Source organism: Cheilinus undulatus, linkage group 16 (assembly GCF_018320785.1).
Source record: "Cheilinus undulatus linkage group 16, ASM1832078v1, whole genome shotgun sequence".
Lineage (NCBI taxonomy): Eukaryota > Metazoa > Chordata > Actinopteri > Labriformes > Labridae > Cheilinus > Cheilinus undulatus.
Window position 1 is genome coordinate 30,826,931 of NC_054880.1, and position 25,183 is coordinate 30,852,113.

Consider the following 25,183-nt stretch of genomic DNA (forward strand, 5'->3'; position numbering starts at 1 on the left):
CCCAGGGATCCCAGGTAGGTAACCAAAGTTCTAGTGGGCCAAATACCATTATTTCCCTACTAAAGTTATCTTATGTTAAAACACACAGTTAGATTCAGTGTTGTAACCAACTGCTAGTTTACCATTAATTAACAGGAAGATAGTGGGAAGCTCCTCCTTAAATTTGATGAAGTATCTGATTGCCTTCAATTGATCAACATGCTGGGTAGTCACTCAATACTGAATCATTACTTAATGATTGTTCATTCATTAGTAACCTGCCTTTTCCCAGGTTCACTTGCAGTCATTCAGTCGTTTGTTACCTAAAAACTGGGCTTCATTTTGGAGTACCTTATAATGATGTGTTACTGGTATAGTTTACCTTTAAAAAGTCATCAGAAATGCTTTGTCCACACATTGATTAGGTAATTTTTCATAAAATACTAAATAATCTGAGTACAGAAATTCTCATTATTGTTGTTATTTTTCCTTTTCTTTTAGAGGAAAAGGTGCCGGGACTCATCGGTCTTTTGTCACATCGGCCTGTTTGGTGATACTCCTTTGTCTGTGTTGGTGTTCTGCAGAGGGAGGTGAATGTTAATGAATGGAATAATGGTGGAGATTAATTCCTGGCCTTTAGAGCTGCGCTCACACACACATATACACTGCATTTTCCAAACATTGCACACAACGACTCTCTGTGTTACAGTCACACCTACGCTGACGTGACCAGTGAAATGTGCTCATTGCACATTCAGTCCCTGCACATGCTGCCGTCTCATCCTTCCTTAAAGGAGATGGTAGATGTCAGTCAGCATTCCCAGAAGAGCTGACACCAACAAAAGCCGCAGCTTAAAGGCGGCCAGGAGTTAAAAGTTTTTGCACTTTAAGGTAGAGGAATCACGGTTGTTACAAAGTGAAGACGTCCAAAAAGGCCAGCATGTGGTGGCCTGCATTAAATAGTAATAAGACAGCAGATGGCTTTTTTTGTAATGATTAGTGTTTAATGATTTGCAGCAAGCAGGAAATCAGGAAGAGATAGTTGTAAAAGTGCACAAGCAGTGGAGATAAGCATCAGCTCGGCTACAGGTTGTGCAGATCTGTGCAGCTATCAGGGAACAGCATGCAATTTAATTGCTGTACAACAAACTGAGCTGCAGAAAAACATTAACTTTATCCATTTGCTGAAACAGCTGATCCATTTCAGTGTTTGGTTTTCCGTTTTAAGTATTCCTTTGTCTGTTTGAGGTGGTTTTTATCAGCAGTGTCATTTTGCAAAGACCCCTGAGGCAAACTGTGAGTTGGGATTTTGGGATATTTAGATAAAATTCCCTTGAGTCATCTTTAATGCTAGACACAAGCTCAGAAACCGAGAGATAGAGCTCCATTATCAGAATAAGAAAACTACAACCAACACGGAGTAGGTCGATTTAGTTTTCAAGGAAAATGATGCATGTAACCAGACGCCATGCTCTGCAGCATTTATAGCCTAAGAAAGGCTTCACACTACATGGTTTTAAGCCTGATTTTGTGTCAGAATGGCTCCCTCCTCACAACTATGGGGGCTTGGCCTGATTTGAAGCTTCACACACATTTTTTTTTTGTCCAAATGGTAATTGTATGCAGTTGCCCCCCAACTTTTTCCATGCCCCCCCATTTTGTGTCTAAGAAAAGCTAAGTACCCTCAGGACCCTGACAAAAAGATACACTATTGTAAAAACATAAACTCAAGTTGAAGTGTTTTGTTTAATCCATTCCACATTTATTATGATTTCTTTAAATATATAGTACAAACCTGATTGATTGATTGGTATTGACTGATTGATCAATATCTTTATTTAGAACATGTCAAATGAGAGTGAAACAGTGAAAGAAAAGACAATAGAACAACAAAACATGAGTGAAAAGGAGTAGAAGTATAAACATATATCACACTGCTGAGAAGCATCCCCACAGCATGATGCTGCCACCACTGTGCTTCACAGTGGGGGTAGAATGTTTGTGGTGATGTGCCTTTTTTGGTGTTGGCCAAACACAGCTTATCTAATGGCCAAAAAGCACTATTTTAGTCTCATGACACCCAGGAAATCTTCCACATACCTTCTGGCAAACTCTAGTCCAGATAGGATGTGAGTTTTCTTCAACAGTGGCTTTCTCTTTGTTACTCTCCCATAAAGCTTTGACTGGTGAAGAACCAGGGTCACAGTTTTTGTGGTATGTGGTATGTGGTCCCTCCCAGCTGAGATGGGAGGGACCGCATACAAAAACTGTGGCCCTTGGACACCCTTGGACGTGCTGTCTTGGAGAGGCCACCAAGACAGCAGGTGTCTTGGGGGCCTCTCTTACTAGCCTGCACGGTCACTCACTTTGTGAGGATGGCCTGATCTAGGCAGATTTACACGTGCCATATTGCTTCCATTTCTTGATGATTGATTTAACTGAACTCCTGGAGATGGTTAGTGCCTTGGCGATGTTTTTGTATCCATCCCGTGACTTATACTTTCAATAACATTTTCTCTAAGTTGCTTGGAGTGTTGTTTTGTCTTCATGGTGTAATGGTAGTCAGGTATACTGATTAACCAGGGACTGGACCTTCCAGAAACAGGTGTCTGGTGACACATTCTCTGCACTCGGGATTTTTTTAAAATTTTACTGAACTTTTAAAAAACAATTTTGATAACATGATTGCAGACGAGGCTTCGTGCCTCGCTGTGATCTTCTGTGACTCCTCTTGGTGGACCTGGGCTGCATGTTTGGAACCAGAGATCAAATGTTTTATACCAATACAATAGTTTTACTCTTCTGGATTGGGGTTAGAGCCTCTCTGATCTCATATCATAAATCAAATATGGTTGATATTTTCAAGTCAGGCTTGAGAATAGGATCAGGATCAGGCTGATTTCAAGGGAATACCCCGAGAACCAATGACAGCCAACTGGCTGCGAAGCATCACCTACAGGATGTTGCAGCAAACAGAAATACAAGTGTCAAGAGCTTGCACTGCAAGTGTATAAACCATACCTCATCTTTTTCCCCCAGCCAGTCCTTCAGCCGTTTTCCTTTTTCTTATTTTTTGTTCTTTGCTTCTAAACTGAATGCATGCCAGGCAGCCACCTGATGACAATGAATGTCCTTTTTTGTCCTCGAAAAATTTTTTTGAAATAAGAGTTTCTTTGAGATCTCATGTCTACGTAATCACTCCTGTGAAATAATTCCAAACAGAGGAATTATTTTACAAACGGAAGGTATGTAGTGTCATGGTCAGGCCGACTCATCATTTAGAGTGTGCGGTAGAGGATTAAACTGTGAAGAATTGATTGAAACTGTCCCTATGTCTGAGGTCTCCAGTGTTTTTGGAATCAGTTAAGGTTTGATAATCATCCAGTATGTGTGCAGCCAGCCTCAGACAGCTACACTTACCATGAAATAGATTTTTTAGGGAAAATTATGCATGCACACAGATGCCATGCACTACAACATTCAAAGCTATGGCTGATTTGCAATGCATGTCTCAAGATGGGTCTTCAGAAATACGAAAAAACAACCACAAAACACAAGGCACTATTATGAAACTCAACAATAACAGATATAAAGAATACAGAACTCATACTGTGATACAATAAAACTCTGAAGCAATAAGGACAAGATGATACATGACTGAATGACCGAGCCTCTTTCAAAACCTACTTCAGTATAAAATGATCCCACTCAGCTTTCAATTTCAGTGCTGCAGGAAAGGTACTCAACATATTGATCCCATTGCAAAAAATCTGTTTTCCCAAGTGGCAATTTAATAAAAGTATCTGAAAATTTGTGCTGCACATGTTTTCAGAGCGGAATGATGCAAAATGTTTTCCAATTTAGAGACCCATATGGAGATAGTGCTACAGAATCCTTGGAAAGAAAAACTGCAAATTCCATCAAAATAAAACAGCAGCTGGCGGACTGCAAAAACTCAAATCTAAGCAGGTGTATTTGTCTAAATTCCTATAAAAACTATCATATTACACTCATTTTAAGCCACATTAACAGACAGATCTGTATTTCAAAATAAGAATCTTATTTCAAAATATAAACACAAAACATGAGGCTTCATTTCTTATAAAAGGTAAATATATCTTCAAATAAGTCAAGGAAAAAATACTTTATGAGTGTCCTTTTGTTTGTTATGCTTTCTAAATTGCAATTACATCTCATTTCCAAACATTTAACAAGTACTTTTTTTAGGGTTAAATGAAATCTAGCACATATTGATGCACACCGCCCAGCACAGGAAGACTTCCATAAGACTGTACTTTGATTAAATAAGTAATTACTGCAGTAAATAGATTAATTTGTGCAAATATGCATATAAGGTGAGGCATTTACCACAGTAAAGGGAGAACAGAATTGTTTTTGTATCTGTGTTGTATCTGCATTCAGAACAAGTTGCAGCTAACAAAACGGATCACAAAATCAAATGTAGGATTCATGTTTGCAGACGTTTGTGTTGGGATCGGTAATACAATAGATTTATTAATGGGAACTTGTTTGACTTCACTACAGTAGTTGTTGATTTTACCCCTTTTCAGTATTGCCTGTTGACCTTACTAACAAGTTAGCAGCAGCTTATTGGTTGTGCCGTAGGTCAAATATTGAAAACCTGAACAGACTTGCATACCTCTGGCTTACTATGATGTCTGAAAGTAACTCCTGTTACTCTTAGCACTCATGCTGTTCAACTTTCAGGCCAAAGCCCAGCATGGAGACTTTGGAGCATGCGCAAAACGCCTAGTCCAGTTTGAGTCCAATTTAGGTACATAAAAGAGAATATTGATCTCAAACCCTGTTTTCTAGTTTAATTTATCTGACTTAAAAAAAAAAAAAAAGAATTTGTTAGTCGAACTAGCGTGTTGAAAAACATTGTAAACCTCCAATTTTAGCTGGACTAAGAAAATAATGTTATAGTGTAACAATGTTAACATAACACTATGTGTCATCGGCATAGAAATGAAACAAAATCAAAAGATAATTATTTCTATTGCGCCAAATCATAAATGAAATAACATTAATTTCAAGACACTTTAGAAGGCAGCTATAGATGGTACTCTGTTTTATTATTTACAAAGCATGTACGAAGATCAATCCACCATGAGCACAGCACTACACAACATGTAGCAAACTTACGGTGGTTATAATTGTTTTTATTTTATTTTTTTTTGAGGAAGAAGCCCTCGGCAGAACTAGACGGGATAAAAATGTAAAACAATTTGTCTAAAGCATTTCATATAGTTAGCAAACAAAAATGAGTCCAGAATTGAACCTTGGTGTGTGCCCTTGTTGATATGGGGTGCTTGAGAGGTTGTACCCTTGAGGTGAACAAAAGAAGCTTTAAAAAGTGTCAGACGTAAGGGTTGCTATTACCATACATGAAAGAATAAGTCTTTGCCAGGGCCAGAAAATACAGATGGAAACATGTTGTCAGGGTCCTTTCGTGGAATTTGAGTGTGAAAAAAATGTCACCCAAAATTTTTCTTTCAGGATGTTGTCCCTCATCTTTACCATTATTAGCTGTCATTGTCACTGCAAGGAAACAAATTTCCCATTAAGATGCATGGCAGCTGTATGCCTTAAAGCTGTCAGTAAGGGAGTTTTGGTTTTGATTGATGTAGCAGCATTTATTCACATTCAGCGTATGTAATGTCCACTTGTTATGGCAGTAAAGTGGTTGATTTAGTTGGAGGGAAAGAAAATCACTCCTCCATTAAATCAAAACCAGCATTTAGTCTTCTCTTCACATCCTACCTCAACAAATGCTAGAGAAGTAAGCATCTTCTTCTTTGAATCTTAAAGCAGAAGAAAAAAGATTACCAGGATGCTGGCTTGAATGAAGAAACAAATGAAGCAGCCTCAGCTGAAGAACACTTTAGCTGCACATACAGCCTCATATCAAATGACCTTAAATACACTCATGATACATCACAACTGCTTTCTCCATTGTCACCCTGACATGCACAAAGCTTCACTACCTGTGATTGGATGATAAAGGAACATGACATGCAGAGTCAGCATGAAGAGGAAGAAACTGTTACATCATCTGTATTCTCTTGTGGCAGCATAAGGAAGCCAATGCACGGAGTAAGAGAAGCTGTGTGACTGTCTCAGGACTGTTGATTGTGCTGCTGCTGCTGGTCCCTTTGTTTCTGTTTTAACATGGTAAGGGTCGTCTTTTGTTTTTCCACAGACTGCTACATAAGGGAGCATAGGTTCAAGTTTCACTAAAGATTTACTGGCCCTTCTTTCTCCAGACTTGGCATAGATACTTATAATTCATCTTCTCAGCTTAGGTGAGGTGGACGAGACTGGTTTCCTGCCCATTGAAAAAGACACCTTAGATTTGCCCTATTTGCACTAATGAAATTGAGCTGCTGGGAAGGGACTTTGAATACATTTTCCTGCTCACAGAAAGTCACAAATTGAAACTGACTGTAGATTAGACTGAACATTTTTACATATCAAACTTATTTAACATTATCATTTACTCAAGCTGAACTAATGAGAACCACAGCATAGTTTTTTATGTAACATTTCACAGATTAAGAATTGACTTTCACCCATCATTCCTCTTTCTTAGCCCATCTAGTCATGACTCATAGACTACATTCTGCAGACACTGTATACATAAAAATCACTATATAAGTACAAATTATACTACATTTACAGCAACATCACTAAAAATAGAAGCTTTACAATTAGATTAGTGTAGACAGAAGGTTCATGTACATTTTGCAGAAAGCCTTCCAAATCATTGTAAGTTTGGTAGGATTTAAGCCAGACTAAAATGTTAAAAATATGTTGTAAAAGAATGGTTTTAGCTAAACTGACATAAAAGTGTTATGATGTGACAATGTTAACATAACAGTGTATGTCATCAGCATAGAAATGAAACAAAACCAATCAATATTTATTTCTACTGGGCAAAATCATAACAAATAAAATAGAATTTGTTATTTCAAGACACTTTAGAAAGCAGATATATAGACTGTGATCTATGTTTTATCAATTACAAACATTTACCAAGATAAATTCACATAGAGCACAGCACCAAACAACATTTAGCAAACTTACAGTGGCAACTATAACTCCTTTTTACCAAGGAAGAATCCCTCAGCAGAACAAGATTTTTGTCTAAAGCAGTTCATATCGGATCAAAACAAAAGTTGGCCTAGAATTGAACCTTGGGGTGTGCACTTGCAGATTTTACATGCGTGAGAGGTTGTACCCTTGAGCTGAACATGAGAAGCTTCTGCTTTAAAAAATATATCAGACATAAACTTCATTTGAATACATTGTTTTTAGGGCACTGGTGACCTGATGGTGAAGTTCGCATGCCCAATATGGCTGTTGTTGTCACAATAGATGGCGCTGCTTCAAGTCCAGTTTGTGGCTTCTTTCCCATGTGTCATTTCCAGTTCTCTCCAGTTTCCAATTCTATCCACTACTCTATGTGAATAAAAGCATGAAAACTCCAGAAAATACACCCCAAGGCAGATTGTTTCATAGGATCTCTACTTGGGATGCACACAGTTAAATTATTAAATGGTTAAATTGGTTCATCAAATTAGCTGGCGCGAAATGTACAAGTCGGTTAAACTTATTACCTTTCATTTTTTTTATAAACATGGGCCTGAAAACCCGGTCTATAATGCTTTTTAGAACAGTTACGAATCTCCCGCCACTAGAGGCCTAGCATAGCAATAACTTAACCATTAGCATGTAGTAGTAAGAGCGAGGTATAACAGTTTATTAAGTGATAAATGGAAATGAAGTGTTACGTAGGCTGAGGGTTGAACTCGCCGAAGTGAAAAGAGACCACATATCAAAGCAGGATATTAATCTGCAGCAACGAAGGCTGGTGGGGTTAGCTGCTATTGTTAGCCAAGCTTATATCAGGCTCATACCTGCTGACATAATGACCCTATGATGAATTTGACTTTTTTAAAAAGTATTTTCTTCTCTTTAGACTAGATTCAAAGCAAAGATACAAAGAGTCAAAACATTTTTACCAATTTTTACAATGATACCTGCTGCACCTATATGGAGTTTTTGATGTTCATTAAATACCATCCACCTTGTGGTACTGTCCTTTTGTGTAGAGGCTGGTCCAGGATAATCAAATGTAAGGGTAGCATCAGAGCTTCAGTCCTCCCTTTATGTGTAGTGTATGTTAGATAACAGTTCCCTGAACTCAGCAATATCAGAGAACGTCCTTTAATTTTCAAGGCCGTCCAAAAATTGCTTTTTTTATGTTCAAGGCAAGGCAGTCAGTTTCATATGGTAGAAAAGAATGTGACCTTGAATTTTTACCATACTCAAAGAACTAATTTACTAGCTCACAGTACCTGCTTTATAGTGTAGTTTCATGAAATATTGTCAGGATCCAGGAAAACTCCTTTCACAGGATCCTTGAGCCCGTTTTAAACATCAACATCACAACAGAAGACAGACTTTTCTACAAATTAACAAAGTGTGCATGTTAACTTAATTAGCTCACCAGCTGAAGATGATGAGCGTACAAGAGACGTTTGTCATTAGCAGACAAGAAACACAGGCATCCAAGCTTTTTACTAACCCTTATTTGAGATTAAGGAGCTCTGTTTCTGAAATTTCCATGAATTTTAATAGTGTCTTCTACTTTTATAATTACAAATCCTTTATGCAAGAATGCCCAGCTTAAAAGGCATGGCCTCAGCCACAAATGAGACAGAGATGAGCCAGTCAATGGTCAACTGCTAATAAAGAAACCTAAAGATTAAAGCTGCCACTTTTTATCAGCCATAGTAGGAAGATCAGTGGTTTTTCACAGAATATCTGCAAACTGAAATAAACTTTAATTAGCAGGAATATTTGCATTTTAGTTTCAGCGAATTAGTGTCTCGGGATACTCTGGTGTTGAGGCTCTGGTGTAATAAAAGCAGTCTGTCTGGATAAATCTTCCCTGCTTAAAGAAAGAGCTCTGAGATAGCTTTTAAGCCAGCTCAGTTAAGGTCTACTCGTAATGCACTGGGGATGATGCAGCTCTTAAAGTTTTATTTTACAACCAGGACTCAGTTTCTGTTTTGACACTTGTGTGCAACTTCCACTGATTCCCTGTGTCAGTTTATACAACATTTACAGGAACATTAACTGAGCATATCGCTCTCATGCAAGGGTTATATTTCAAAGCATTCAATGAGTGGTTATGTGATACACTCTGCTGTAAACACTGTCAGTGTTTCATCTCCTGTTGGATGGTGGCAGCTAACTTTTTCATGTGTTTTGCCTTCCATGACTCTTTCTCTGAACTCTGCAGAGTGTAAAGTCCTATAATCCTCTCAGACATCGTGGATCTAGGTGGTTTATGTTTGGATGTGCTGGGGAAACAATGAGCTTTAATTACAGGGGTTTTATATTGGTGTGAGGAATTCTGAAACAAGGTGGTGTTTACCTCTTAGGTTTGTTTGGACAAATAGTGCCTATAAAAAGTATTCATCCCCTTGAAGTTTTACCATTTCTTTAGAATTTATAAACCAATCATGTTCAATATAATTTGGCTTTTTGACCAAAAAAAGTCTTTAACGTCAAAGGGAAAACAGATTTCTACAACATGAATTAAATAGAAATATGTAATGTAAAATAAGTGACTGCATATTGTTTTTAAACCATTTCTGTGTAGGCTTAAGGTCATTGCTGGAAAAATAACTTCTTCCAAGCCATAGTTTTCTTGCAGACTGAATAAGATTGTCCTTTACAAGTCTACCAGGGCTGGCTGCCAAGAAGCATCCTCACAGCATGATGCTGCCACCACCATGCTTCACAGTGGGGATGGTGTGCTTGTGGTGATCCACAGTGTTTGGTGTTAGCCAAGCATTTTCTGATGGCCCAAAAGCTCTGTTTTGGTCTCATCAGACCAAAGAATTTTCTTCCACTTGACCATGGAGTCTCCCACATGCCTTTTGGTGAACTCTGGTTGAGATTTAATCTGAGTTTCCTCCAACAGTGGCTTTCTCTTTGCCACTCTCCAATAAAGCTTTGACTGGTAAAAAACTCAGGAAACAGTTATTGTGTGCAACAAGTCTCTCCCATCTCAGCTGCTGGAGCTTGTAACTCCTTCAGAATAGTCATACTGTAGGTGTCTTGGTGGTCTCTCTCATTGTTCTGCTTCTTGCACGGCCACTCACTTTGTGAGGATTGCCTGATCTAGGCAGAGTTGCACATGTGCCATTTCCTTCCATTTCTTGATGATGGATTTAACTGAACTTTGGGGGATTTTTAGTGCCTTTGAGATTTATTTTTATCCATCCCCTATGTTATAATTTTCAATAACCTTTTCTCTGAGTTACCTGGAGTGTTGTTTTGTCTTCATGGTTTAATGGTAGCCAGGAATACTGAGATATTGGATTTTCTTCAAACTTTGCTCAAATGTACATTCTGACTTGTGGATGAAATGATTATATTTTAGAGCACAACAACATCTAAACTGATATTTTGACAATATTATAAACACAGGTCTGTTAAACATTATTAAAGAATATATAGTTTGGATATTCAGAGATTAACATCAGAACACATAGTTCAATGATGACAGTTAAATATACACAGGATAACTTTTAAATTTTGAAAAGAGGTCATCTGATACCTAGCTAAAGGGAATTGCATTAAAGCTGCAGAACTATCCACCTAATAGGGGAAATGGTTGTTATTATACTTGTAATGGTATAAAGTGAACTATAATCATTTCACAACAGCTCTCTTAAAAAAAGACAGAGGGGACAGTCTTCAGCTGCACACATCAGCGCTTTTACTTTACCAATCATAGGCTGTTGTTCATGCTCCCAGCATCTACCTAGACAGTGAAGATGATGACTGAAGTCACATGTCTTGGTTTTATACAGTCTGCTCTTTTCATTAGATTGTTTGATTCATATCACCTCAGCAAACAGAAGAAACAACTGTGTGAGCCAGATTTAGAAATGTCACCGTTTGTCTCGTCTGCCTCGTTCATCTGATATGTTGTATTTACTGAATGTCTTCTCTTTTGACAGGTGATGAGTGGGATTATATCATGTCTGAAGTACAGGGAACACTGGAGTTTTCTGTAGAGTTGCACAAGTTTCACAATGTGGATCTCTTTCAAAGAGGGTAAGCAATTATCTTTGCAGAAATCTCATTTTCCTGAGCCGTGATGTTTGTTTCTATTACTCACTTTCACAGATGGAGACTCAGCATGGACATATTCACACTGATAGGTTCCACATCTTTGTCAAAAGTTGCCGTTTCTTTTACTCTTTATGATTTTTCCTCAAAACCAGAAAACTAAAGATTAAATTTGATTAAAAAGTAAAATAAAAAAGTCAAAATAAGGTTGGAATACACAAGTTAATTAGTTTAGCCTGAGGCTGAAAGGGATATTAATGGACACTATAATTTTAAATAAGGGTATATGCAAATCGTTGCATTTTTCTGAGTTGTATGAAGTCAAGAAAGCACTCAGAGACTGTGAAAACTGGGCACTCTTTAACATGAGCTCACAGGATCAGTAGTAAAAGATGTGGAATTGTTTTGCCCATTAGCTCTGTTAAAGTGGCTAACATTAGCAGAGCTAGCACTGCCAGCCTTCATTGCAGGTTAATGCCTGTCTTGAATGTGGTTCATCAGTGCATTGGTCCAGTGCAAGATGCATGGAGGAGAAGCATGGAAGCTGGAAAAATCATGAACTATTGTAGTTAAGTCAAGTTAAGCTGTGATAAACATGTTTTATAAATTTAATCCAAAAAATAACCTCTTTTATCAGAGCAACACAAATTAATTCTATGTTTTAATGTTGTTGTAGAATATAGCCTTTTCAGGATGTAAACCCTCTTTCTTAAAACAGAATTACCTGTTTTAGATAACAAAAAAAAAATGTGGATTGAACTAAACTATCTGTAGGGAAATGTAGAAAGTAATGCCAGAATATAAAATAGAAGAAACTATGACAAGTTTAGTTTATCAATAATTAAATATTTTAGACATTGTGCAAAAAATGGTGGTCAAAATGGGATAAAGGTTATAAAACCTTCTTTAGACAGGAAAAATATATAATTGGGTAAAAAGTGGCAGAAATTGATTGAAAGTGCATAAAAGTCGCAAAGGAGGTTAAAGTTGCAAAAAAATGGCAGAAATGGGATCAAGGGGGCAAAATTTGCCTAGGAAGGGCAAAATGTGCTGAGTTCTACACCGCAGGGAGTGACGATATGGGTTCAAAATAGCAAAAGTGGTTAAAAAAAGGGTTAAAAGCCCCAATAATTGGCATACATGGGTTAAAGTGGCAAGAAAGTAGTGTATTTGGGCTAAAACTGAAAAAATAAGGATTTAAAGAGGGAACTGGTGAAAACAGGTGGAAAGTAGCAAAAATTGGTTAAAAGTGGCACACAGGTGTTAAAATGGCAAAAGGTTAGAAAAAGTGGTGAAAGCTGTTAAAAATGCTTCTGATCCAGCACAGATGCATTGACGTCGTTACTGGGGAGAGCCCATTTACCGGGTTTTTCAGGAGCTCAGCCAATTCTGTGGGCAGGCCTGGCTATGTGTGCCATACCTTTTCCCCATTTTCTAGGTCAAAATATTACCAAACCAAGCTGCTCCTATGATGTGCTTTTGTAAAATGTTCACTGTGCTTGTTTACATCCAGGTAGAAGGGCACTATGGCAGTAGCACATACTGGTGGAGAGCTGGTTTACAGTTCAGACAGAGCATTTTACTGGGATGGTGGGCTACAGTGGTTAGAAAATAAATATTAATAACAAGTTTAGGAGTCTAGAAAGTTATTCTGACACCCTCTACTGAGGGACCACTACTACTGGCTTATTATCTCTATCTTTACAGACAAACAATGAATAAAATGTATGAGGCATGGTCTTGAATTGAGTTTACAACAGATTGCTTTTGGCTTCATATAGCTATACTATGATTCATGCCTTTGATTTATTTAAACACTGTGAAAATGTTTAACATATGCACTAAGATTTGAATATGTAGAAACAGACTGATAAAAAAGAGACTCATTATGACACAATGACAAAACAGTGACAATTGTCTTGTAAATGATGTACAATTTACACATTTTTCTTTCAGTTTGACATAAAAGGCCAATTGTGTTTTGGATATAACAGACTCAACCAAACCCAATGTAGTGCACTGAAAATGTTTGCCTGTGTGCAGTGTGTTCAAGTTTTCCTGTGTAGAAATAGTCAGCGAAGCAGTGACCAAGTTCAATAAGGATGAAACATCAAACAATTACTGAAAATACACCTGCACATCGGTTTTTAAATGCTATCCCTACTGAGTGAAGTGCAGTCTGCTTATTCAGGCAGTGTTCATTTCTTTTAACTCATGTAACTCAAATAGAGTTGTCAGCATGAACACCTTAATCATAACGTGATTAGGGTCCCACTAAATCTTTTTAAATAGCTTTGCTCACATGCTCTTTTATATTTTTGATGTGCTGTAACTAAGTTTCAGCTGCAGGACAGCAGCTGTTTACTAATCACATTATGGTGTCCTCTCACAGTGATGTAAAATAAGGATACCACTGCGTCTTTGAATGTCTCCTTCAAACAAACTCACAGTCAGCTCAGTAGACAAGTCACAGTAATCTGCACCCTGTGACCTTTATTTCTGTTCAGTTGTTATATTTTATTTACTTGTATCTGAATTCTTTTTCCTTGGTTCAGCTGAAGTGGTGACACAGTTTTCTTCTCCTACTTCTCTTTTAACAGTAAGTCATAAACAGACTTTAGGCATTTATACTCAAAATTTGAGCACGATTTTCAACCCAATTAAATTAACGTAAATTGTATTTATTATAACACTCCCTTTAGGAAAATGAACATATTTTACCTTAAACACCTTATTTAAAGTTGAAATGCTCTGCCGTAGTCAATAACACATTAGCTAGCTAGCGGATGCTCATGTTAGCTAGTGTACAGTACAATATCCACTTTGTCACCAACGTGGCTTTCACTGAAGTGTCCATCATTTCACACTCAATTCTTGGATGGTTTTGAGTGTGCCACTAGTACACTGCATTTGAGAATACTTCTCGGTGTCCACACACTTTTATGCACTCAAAAAATTAAGTATTTTTCACACAAGTACACGACTTGAACACACTAACTGCTGAAAAGTCAAATGTGATTTCATTAATTGGGGATCATTGGACTTCACTGAGTCATTTAGTACATGCAGTCCTGCATATTTCTAAATATACAACAATGTTAAACACTGTGTTTGACAGAATAAGCACTTTGAAGCTGTTTCCTACTGCTACATCATGGTTTTAGACCACTCTGGCGGCAGTACAGCAGTTTCTTCATGAATCTAAAGTCAAGATCCTAAAATACATCTTTTTGCAATCATTCGATTCCCAAACCAAGACACCAGAAAGACCTGCTTCACACTGTTTATATGGAATTCAAAATTTGATTTCAAATGCAAAATTACTGAATTCTAAACAAGGGATTAAAATTGTGTTGAATCACAATTAACTGCTGAAATTCAGCAATTAATTGTCTGGATATGTTTTATTTTTTCAGAAAGCCCTAACCTGGCCTGCCCATCGAAATGTCTGGGAACCTGAACGGCCCAGTAAACGGGTCCTCTGCTGTGCCATGTACACTGAATCTGTAGCGTTAGCACCAGCCATCTGGTCAACATTTGCCTTTAGAGTGGACTTTAAAGAAGTTTTTTAGGTTTTATCATTGGCTAAACTGACATTACAATGCAAGTCCATTGTGCCCTCATACAACAGCATACGGCATACATACGGCAGCATTACACAAATAAAGGATCAAACCATTTTAGAGGGGGTTTACATTTTGGCACAGTTGACTTTAGATGAAATGTATATTTTTGTTTGTTTGATAAGTAATAATGGGAATTTAATTGAAAGTAATGATTGTTTAAATTTTGGCTGGACCATGTCTTTGCTAACAATTGGCCCCTCCATAACTCAAAAGCATACCCTTTATTCTCTCTGTATTGGGAGCCTCGGCCCTAATTTAAACATATATAATAGTTAATGTAATCACGTGCTTACTATGTAATAGCTTTGATAACTTCCTAAATATCTATAGTAGATTAGAAGACAAAGACAGAGAAAGTATGGTAGCTTACAACCTTTCCTTCTTCATTTAAAACAGACTGACCTTTGGATGGTTTCTTTTACAAGGTGAATCTACAAGTTTGAATGCCCCAGTATGTACCAGTAAGAAGAATAATCAGTGTTAAAGGGCCTGACAGAAGTCCGGTGAAGATTTTCGGACAGAAAAGGGTCATGTTTGTTCTGCAGTCTGCTGTAAGATTAAAACCTCTCATCTGGTGGGGCTCTGATTTGCTGAAACACCGGCTTTATCAAAGTGATTTTTCCCCCTCTAAATGGGATGGGCTAAAGCTTTATCATGTTAATCCCCTCAGCTGAGTGCTCTGTGACATGTCTGTTTTTATTGGAGTCCACGGTGCTTCAGATAGCAGCCGACGATATCTGATGTGAACACCAAATATACTTGGATCCCTTTGTAGATATGAAACACTGTGGAAAAGGACTTGGATCCATGCATCCCAACACAAAGTGGTACAACTGCTGAAATCAGTATAAAATTATGAGCCATAATTAGGAACCACACAGCTGGACTCTTTTGATTACATTAAAATACAGATTAAATCTGCACTTGATTTGTTAAGGGTATGTTGGCAATAATTATGACAAATTTCTTTTCACTGTTTGGGGTCTACATTAAAACCCAGCTGCATTTATGGCAGTCTAATTGCCTGGCTGTACTTAAAAGTTTTTTTAAATTGTGTTATAACATAAAGGAAACACATGCCTTCTCGTTTCACGAGTAAATGATCATACAGTATTTTAAAATTGCAGATTTATCCTACACGTTTAAATCTAAGCTGCAAGAGGCAGTGCATTAGATCCTGACCACTTAGTGGCCATTGACTTGACCTATTTCAGCCAGTAAACAGCTGTTACTTATTTATCGACCCTCCAAACCTTTTCCGTGCTCTTCTCTGTCAAGCCTCTATCTTTCAGAGCGCTGTCGCTAACACACTGATGTGATGGCTGTGTTCACAGCCACGCTTTGGTCTCTCAGACTGCCAATGCGTCCCCAGAGAGCTGAGATGTGCTTTTACACAAAGCTGCACCGACTTGAACCGTCAAAGTGACCTTTTCAAAGACTTGTTTTCAAATTGCTGCCTGTAGTCTGGGATGTCACATGAATAATCCTTGTTCCCTTTTCTGATATTCTTTTTTATTTCTTATGACTTATGAGCACATTTCCCACTGTGGATCTAAAATCTTTTATTGCTACCTGAAATTTGCCTGAATTGTTAGAGCTGTAGCTCCGGTTCTAATCTGATACTACACTGTCCAGCCTGCAAACAGAGGTGCATTATTATGTCTTTTAAATTATTTATTACCATTTGTCCATCATCCTTTAATAATTCAGCTACATTTGTACAGTTCATGGGTGATTTTGTTCGACATGACATTGTTGGCTGCTCATCCATGTCAAGAAGCGGTCGTTTGAAGCTCAGACCTGTCCTAGTAAAGAGTTACACAGAACCTGTCCGGCCAATGCAGTTTGGTTTTATTAAGATCTAAGGATGAAAAAAACAACACTATGGTCTTTAAATGTGCTGTAGGTAATATTAACTATGTAAGATCAAAATACTACAAACAGCAGCCAACGATGTCCTTATTTTGTGCTGGATTTAAGGTGTCAACTGATGGAAGAATCATTACTTTACATCTTTTAATTGTAAATATTTGTCATGAATTTTTTTTAACTTCCTTATGAAAATTATAAACATCAAATTAATTGATGGTGCCTTTTTCTGATACTGTGGCAAAGTAAACTCTGCCACCAGGGGGCACACACTCAAAACCATAACAAAATGGAGAGGGTCTGGCTGCAGGCCGTAGATCTCTGACAGCCCCTCTCTCAGAACAGAAATACACACTAAAACTTTTTGAAATACAATTAAACTTTCATTTTAGGGTTAGGATACAACAGACAACACAGACAACAGACCATCACTGGTTTCGCCAGCGGGATGCTGTCGCTGTGAGGTTCCATTTGCAGTGATAAACATGTTTATTTTTCACCCAACTACTCACCATTCTGATCATATGATAAAAGACCCATTTTATTAACTGTTTCTTCAATGAAATGTAGCCTGCTTTAAAATTTGAAACCTCTTTGTTATTATAGTTAAAGCATTTTATTTTTGGAAACGTGGGCTGGTCAAGAGAACAAATCCATTTGGACAGCAATGTTGGACATCATAGCCATGCCATGGCCTGCACAAAAAGAGAAGAAACTAAGGCACTTTCAAGGGAACGTTTGAACCCAAAAACACTTTTCAGCACCAAAAAGATGCAAAAAATCACCAAGATGTAACTGATCAAACATTCGTGCATTGATATATATTTTACATGTTTGAAAGCCTGTTCGTTGGCTGTTCAGGGGCGCTGTATATTTCTGTGAGCAGACCTGTAATAATTGCACTAAAATGTATACTTAAAAAAATAAAATAAAATAAAAACAAATTGGATAAATCAGCAGGGAACTGTTTCCATAGTTATCCAAAACGGTACTGCCTTTTTCTTTTGTGTAGGTATTAAGACTTGGATTTATGTTTTACAGTTCTCATAATACACTCCCTAATGGCTCCAGATAATTTGGATGCAGCAGTATGTAAATATATTCAGTTGAGTTGTAATTGTTGTCTCTGTGTGTCTGCTCTCTCAGGTTCTACCAGGTGCGAGCAGGGCTAAAAGTTTCACCTCGAGTTCCCCACAGGGTGATCGCAACAACACAAGACAATGCAGGTAAGACAGAGTGGTGTGTACTAAACCCTGCATCGTTACACAAACAAGCACACAAATGGTTTATCAGACAGACTTCACCAGTCTCACCACACTAACCTCATTCCCAGAGGTCCCAATTTACTATTTTGGGTCACAGTAGTAATATCCTGTTTTTGCACTCCATGGGCTGATGCTTTGTACATTGTTTTGAAGTATGTGTGTAAAGTGAAGATTTTAGATTTAACAAGCAGAACTCATTCTGTCATAGATACATCACGAGACAATGAGTCCTCAGCTTGGTGCAGAACGGCAAAAAACTCCTTCAAACTTGAAACCCCCAGTCTGAAAGTGATCTTTTTGTGTTAATTTGCATCTCTTTGTTGTCATCTTGCGTCATGGGCCTTAAATATCGACAAATTATGATAATAGCTTGATTCTGCAGTTTGGATCTCATTTAAATAGGATCTGTTTCACACAGATTTCCTCATGGGGACTGAGCGTGAGAAAAATGCTCTCCACACAGGGAATTGAATAACATGCATTATGAGGTTTATACTTGTCTTTGAAGTCTGTGTGAAAACAGTAATTTTTCTGTGTTTTGTGTTAAAGTACAAGGAAGGCAGTACTGTGATCATGGAACAAGCAGCTTCTTTTTGCTTCATGTGTTTGTGTGGATGTGGAATAGTCTTTTTTACTTTGACTGGAGTCAGCTTAGATTTACACCAGCCACTTTATTAGGTACACCTTAAAATCAACCTTTTACATCTGATACCAGTGGCAGACCAAGATTGTTTGAGGGCAGGGGCTAAATGATAGACAAAGGGCCCCAGCTGTATTTTGTGGGGCTCAAAAAGTGGTCAAAAATCCAAAGTGAAATAATAACACAATTATGTTCTAAAGGTGTATTTTAGAGGCATTCAAGTAATCATAAAATTAGCCTACCTGACAAAAATGTCAGCCACTTAGTCTAATGAAGTAGTTCATGTTGAGACCACTCACAAAAAAGAAACTTGTGAAAGTGGACTGAAAGAAGAATGTCGTTGTGCACAGGCAGTGATTTTAATGCATACAAAAGCCTTGATGCCTTCATAGCTGTTTATGTGAAAATGTCTTTGTTTAGTTTCTGATAAAAATTTCGAAATGTGCTCATCAGGCTACACAGAGGCATTTGCAAGTAAACCTCATTGGGTTTAACATCCGGTAAACAGGGCTATGTTTATGTGGTACTAATGTTTTCTAGCATTACTTTTAGTTAACCTGGCACGCCAGATGGATTTGTTTCCATCTGGAAAACCTTTCATACACAGCGTTTGGGAAAGTCAGAGGCTTTGAAAAAAATAAAAAAAACTTGGAGGGTGATTGGATGAACGTTCTGTCCGTCACATCTTTACGGGCCAATCAGAGCAACAAAACACGTGACATAGCTGCTACTGAGCTGCGCCCCTACCGAAGGAGTGAACTCTATACAGAACTGCATAACACGAACCATGGCCACTGTATGTTTAGTACACGACTTTTGTCATTTTTAAATAGAAAACAACTCAATGCTGTTCTTTCTCCTTCTTTTAACAAAGAAAAGTTGTCAATTTCTAATAAAACTGGCGCTTTAGCGGCATCCACGCTAATGTCTTCTGCCATGTCTGCACCAGCCTCTTGTTGCTGCTTGCTTACGTCATGACTCTGCCGCGCCTGAAAGTAATGCCCCTCGTCGCTGATTGGTCCTGTCACTTTCTAACTAGGCCCAAACAATTCAGACAAGAGCTTTGCAAGATGGATTCGCCAGTGAGAAACATGGAAATGGGCGTATCCATCTGTTTTGCAAGGTTAACTGTTAGTGGATCTGTTACAAATGATACATTTCTACAAAAAATATTTTTTTTCCACTCCATAAAATTGTTTGAAGGCATATAATACTGATTTTTCAAGCCTTTTTAACTTTCCATGTAGGAAATGTGCACTACAAAAGACACCATGGGGAATCTGTCCACAGAAGTATTTTTTGGCACTAAAATCCAGGGAGTAACAGAACAGACTGTGTGACATCAGATGCCAAAGTCTATAGCAGAGTCTCAACAGAAGCACTAAGATAATGCAACACTAGCTAATGCTGGTGTTTAAAATGTGACCCTGTTTACTAGTGACTTTTATTTAAATTAGATGTTGAAAAGAGCCAGCACATGTCCTTTTGTTTAGTTCTCTGTTAAAACATGCCAGATGAGCATATTTTGACATTTTAAATAACAAACTTAACAAAGATGGTAATCACTCAGACAGCTATGTAGGCAGAGAGGCTTTTGTATTCTGTCAGATCACCGCCTGTACATGTGGAAACACCTCTTTTGGTTTGCAAGTTTCTCTGTTTTTGAATGCTTTTCAGGTGACTCATCTAATTTAAAAGAGCCACTAACATGCATGTTTACTAGGCTATTTCTATGATGTTACGTTCTCTTACTTTTATGGCTCCAGATATACACCTCAGATGTAATTATCCACAATGCACAGAGGCCTAATGTCAGCACTGTAACTGCTGCCTTTCACTGCAGTGAGTGATGTGATTGTAGTCGTATATCTGCAAGGGGTCGATACAGGCCAGGACCCTCTTTTGCCTTCAGAACTGCTTTCTTTCTTTATGGCATAGGTTCATAAAGTACCAACATGCCTTTTGGCAAACACTAGTCAAGCTTTAATATGAATTTTCTTCAAGGGTGACTTTCTCTCTGCAACTGCCCCATAAAGCTTCAACTGATGAAGAACCCAGGCATCAGTTGGTTTATCCAGAATCCCTCCCATATCAGCTGGTGAAGCTTGAAACGTCTTTAGAGTAGTCACAGCTGTCTTTATGGCCTCTCTTACTAGTCTCCATCCTGCATGTTTAGTGCCATGGATGTTTTTTGTATCCATCCCCTGATTTATACTTTTTAATGACATTTTCTCTGAGTTGCTTTGAAGTGTTCATTTGTGTTCATGGTGTAATGGTAGCCAGGAATACAGAGTAATTAGTGACTGGACTTTCCAGACACAGTTGTCTTCATGTTACAGTCCCTTGAGACTTTGTTTTATTGATATTACTTTGTAGAAACCTGTTTTCACTTTGACATTAAAGATTTTTTTGGTTAAATTATATTGACCATGATCAATTTATGAAAATAACAGGGTAAAGCATCCAAAGGGGTGAATATTTTGTATTGGTACTACAGCTTCTGGAAATATTTTAGTCTATACCAACATAATGGCATCATGCAATTGCTGCAGATTTGTTTGCTAAACATCCATAATAAGTCTTCTGGTCCAAAGCATCCCAAAGATGCTCTATTGGATTTAGATCTGGTGACTGTGGAGGCCATTTGAGTACACTGAACTCATTGTCATGCTCCACATACCAGTTAAAATGGATTTGAGTGTTTTGACATGGCTTGTTGATCTGCTGAAAATAGCCATCATTGTGGTCATGTAGGAGTGGACAGGGTCAGCTGAAATACTCAGGTAGTCTGTGGTGTTGGCTGATTCTGCAGGGCCAAATGTGTGCCAAGAAAATATCCCCCACACCATGACACCATCTGCCGCCTGAGCTGTTGGGTAGTATGGATCCATGTTTCCATGGTTTTTTACTCCAGAATCGGACCCTTCTACCTGAATTTTAGAACAGAAATCAAGAGTTGTCGGACAAGGCAAAGTAAAATGCAATCTTCCTTCCTTCTTCTCCTTTATAAATTTGCCATCTATTTATTTAGCAATTAAATTTCCTAATACATTCAAGGGTGACACTGACAGACATTTGTAGTGATTTTTTTTTTTTGCAAAGGCAAGTGATTCTATAATTCAAGAGAAACGCCGGTCAAACCTTTTCTATAAGTCAAAATAAAGGAAAAGTAGCCAGCTGTATTTACGTGATTATTTGGCTGACAGCTGGCACTTATGGGAAGCCCTATACTGTGCATTCAGACACTCTGCATACCTTAGTTGTAACACGTAGCTCCTCATAAAGTCAGTCTTGCCTTTCTATCAGTTGGAAAGCATCAAAGGCAAGTTCAATGACACTTAACCTCACCTATTTTTCCCTTTTTGATGCTCGGATTGAAGTTCAGCATACTGTCTTGACCATGCCTACATAAGTACATTAGTTTCTGCCATATGATTGGTTGAATAGAAATTTGTGTTAACAAGCATTTTAACATCTGTACCTAAGGTGAACACAAGTGCATAACATTTGTGGATTTCACAAGCTTTAATTTTAGACATGACTGAGTCTTCACTTAGAAAAAGGCAGTGCACAGAAACAGGAGGAAAATTAAAAAAAACATTTATTTTGACATCTGCTTATTGAATGAAGAGGATTTACCTCAGAACGCTTCATAATCTTTCCTTTTAATTTTGAATAAAGGCAAAAGAAAATTAGAAACCGGCTGTTTTTTTGTAAGTAACTGTACACGACAGGTTTTTCTATTCAAGTGTTTAAGTCATTGTCTCACCATCAGAGCTCTGCATCAGAGAATGAGAGTAACGTCTGGAGATTTTATTGTCTCAGTGATTTAGGACTCCTGGCTGTCTTTGGGTTAAAGACTGACTGAGTCACTATGCAGAATATGCTGCATCTCTAATAGCTCTGAAAACCAAATGGGAGCAGTGTGATATAACGTGTTTTGAATGCAGATCAACCTTTCTTAAACCTAATGCCATTTCTCTCATTAATCCTTCCCTTTATCATGCTTTGTATCAAGATATTTGAACACTGAATGAAGTAGCACTGCGTTAGAATGTTTCTGCACCAGGACTGTTTTCCTTTTGTCTTATAAACAAGATAATTTGACAGAAATGGCTGCAGAGCCTACAACAGAACTGCTAATCTTAATATGTCAAAGAAAATGATGATAAATTGTGACATTCACATTGTATTACACACAGTTTTTCTTATGAAAGTCTAAGTTTGAAGGTTTGTTATGTAATCAAGGTATAATACTTTTCTATATTATTATATAATAGAATTTAGATTTAGACATCTAAATTTGGTTGAAAATACTGAACACCACAGATCTAACCATATTTTTAACCAGCTTTCTCTTTTAATATTATAAGTTGTTTATCTGAGCGTTGAAAGGAGGACAGAGAAAAAATATTTCTTATTCTCCAAAATAATGAGCAAAGCCAGGGGGTGTCTTACAGGTCTTAAGCCATGAGTGTTTCTCAAAAGCTCTTAATTTTTCAGGTTATTGATGAAACTCTGACTTGGTGCCTGTCTCCTTGGCTGAACACTGGCAAATCAATGTAAGGTGTAAATAGGGAAATCTCTTCTGTTGTCCTGTGCTGACTACAGTGGTATGGGGAGGGGTCTGGCTGCAGAGACCATTCATCTGAGACGCCGTATATCTCAGAAAGGACGTGTCTAAATTTGCCAGTGCATGAATTTCCATTTTTTATTTTATTTATTTTTTAAATTCAGCTTTATTCATAAACAAAGTCTGGCAGTCAAATCTGGGATTAAATTATGTGAGAAGTATTTACAGGAATGAAGGCCTGCTGTAGCTTTGTTAGCTTTAACTTAAGCTAACATAGCTATGCTAGCTATGTAATTAACATCTCTACATTAAGCCAATTTAGCTAAGCTAGCTGTAGCAACTTAACTCTAGCAAATGTGGCCAAGGCTAATGTAGCTTTTTGCTGCTACAGCAGCTTAATGCTGCCTTTTTTAAAGTTTCATAATCAGGTTTGGCAGGTCAAATTTTTAACTTTTAGTATCCTTACCCTTACCAAAACCTTTAACAAAAGTTTAATTCAGTATTATTTTAAAGGTTTTAGCCTGTGTTTCTGTTCTGAAATAAACAGCATGTCAGATGAATGGTCTTTGAGAGTGGCCATCAGAAATGAACGGTCTGCAGACTGATTGTCTTGGGAGTATGTGGCAAGAGGTTCAAGTATGAGTAGGGCTGGGAAATTATGGCAGAAATCATAATCAGGATTATTTGAAATAACCGTTCATTAACCAGAATCGAACTCCTCGATTTTGGTTAATGAGCAGTTATTTCACCTCCAACTTGGGATGTGCTGTATATCTGTATAATTTTAAAACATATAACTGAAATTTTGTATATTTTAAAGTCTAATGCATCAATACTGTGTACTTCCAGAACAAAATAATGTGGTCTAATCTATAAAATGCAGTTCTCCTCAAACAGTTTTATACCCTTGTAGTTATTTAACCAGAGTGGGGCTGATTCCAGTTTGACTGGTCATTTTTAAATGAATTTCCCTGGTCTGAACTCCTGATAAAGATTTAAGATGAAACAGATTTTCTTTCCTTAAAAACTGTCATTGACATTAGTTACTGACAATATCATAAGTTACAATTAGGATAACATAGCATAAATGACCACAGACTGTTGTTTTTTTAGAAAAACTAACCTTCATCTGAATAAAAGTCACATAAATTATTCCTTTTAATGATCATATTCCTTGTTGCAATGATAAAGATAATATTTTTTTTTCTGTGTCTATTATTAAAAAACTGTCATCACCAAAGGTTGATTTTTTAATCATAGCTTAATTAATTATATCTGTTTTATTGGTGTTTTCCACAAAATTAAACTAACATAAACCCCTTTTTGCCTCCTCCTCTGCACCTCCTCTGAGAGTGCACCTTTACTGGATTTTTCTTTTACGAAACGGTTTGGGACTGAACACAAACAAAAAATAAAAGTGACTTATAGTTGCTGCATTGTTTTCACACTTAAACTGAGTCACATCAGGACAGAGGATTGAGCTTTGCTCTCTTTTTTTTTCCCTTCGGCCATACAGTTCTTATATGAGTGCCACCCAGGCAGGGTGGTAGTTGTGTGACATTCAAGCCAGTCAGACAGTATTGTGGCAGGACATTAAGTGAGACTGTAGAGAGTGAAAACGAAAGTCAGAGGGGAAAAACACTCACGATGGTGTCAAAGTAAAGCACACCTTTAAATTAAGTGGTTTATTGATTATTGGTCAAATAAAATGCCGGTACTGGTAATTAGCTAAATACCAAATATTGGCATCAATAGTCGGCCTGGCCCGTAATTGGTCTACCCATAACCAAAAAAATAAATAAATAAATAACCGATGAACTACATTTAAAAAAACACATAAAAGGGCTTGACAAAAGTTTATACATTTAAAAATATATTTGATGGTTTTAATTGTTTTGATGTTGCTCTTGCTGTGGCATCATGCATAGTTATTACAAAACTTCAGATCATTTTTCTTCACTGATAAACCCCTAGAAGGAAGAATTATAGTGTTTTTAAACTCACATTTTCATAGATCACATTACAGCCAGCAGTGCACACTTTACATTTTGACTAG

At 37.5% G+C, this 25,183-nt stretch overlaps 1 protein-coding gene across 1 annotated transcript in view; it reads left to right on the forward strand.

Moving 5' to 3' along the window:
• fam135b (family with sequence similarity 135 member B) overlaps positions 1–25,183 on the forward strand; it is an 89,161-nt gene that overhangs the window by 4,944 nt on the left and 59,034 nt on the right. Inside the window, exons 2-3 of the mRNA XM_041809533.1 lie at positions 11,043–11,139; positions 17,796–17,875. Coding sequence (XP_041665467.1) covers positions 11,063–11,139; positions 17,796–17,875 — 157 coding nt within the window. The 5' untranslated portion in view covers positions 11,043–11,062. The remainder of the gene's footprint in view (positions 1–11,042; positions 11,140–17,795; positions 17,876–25,183) is intronic.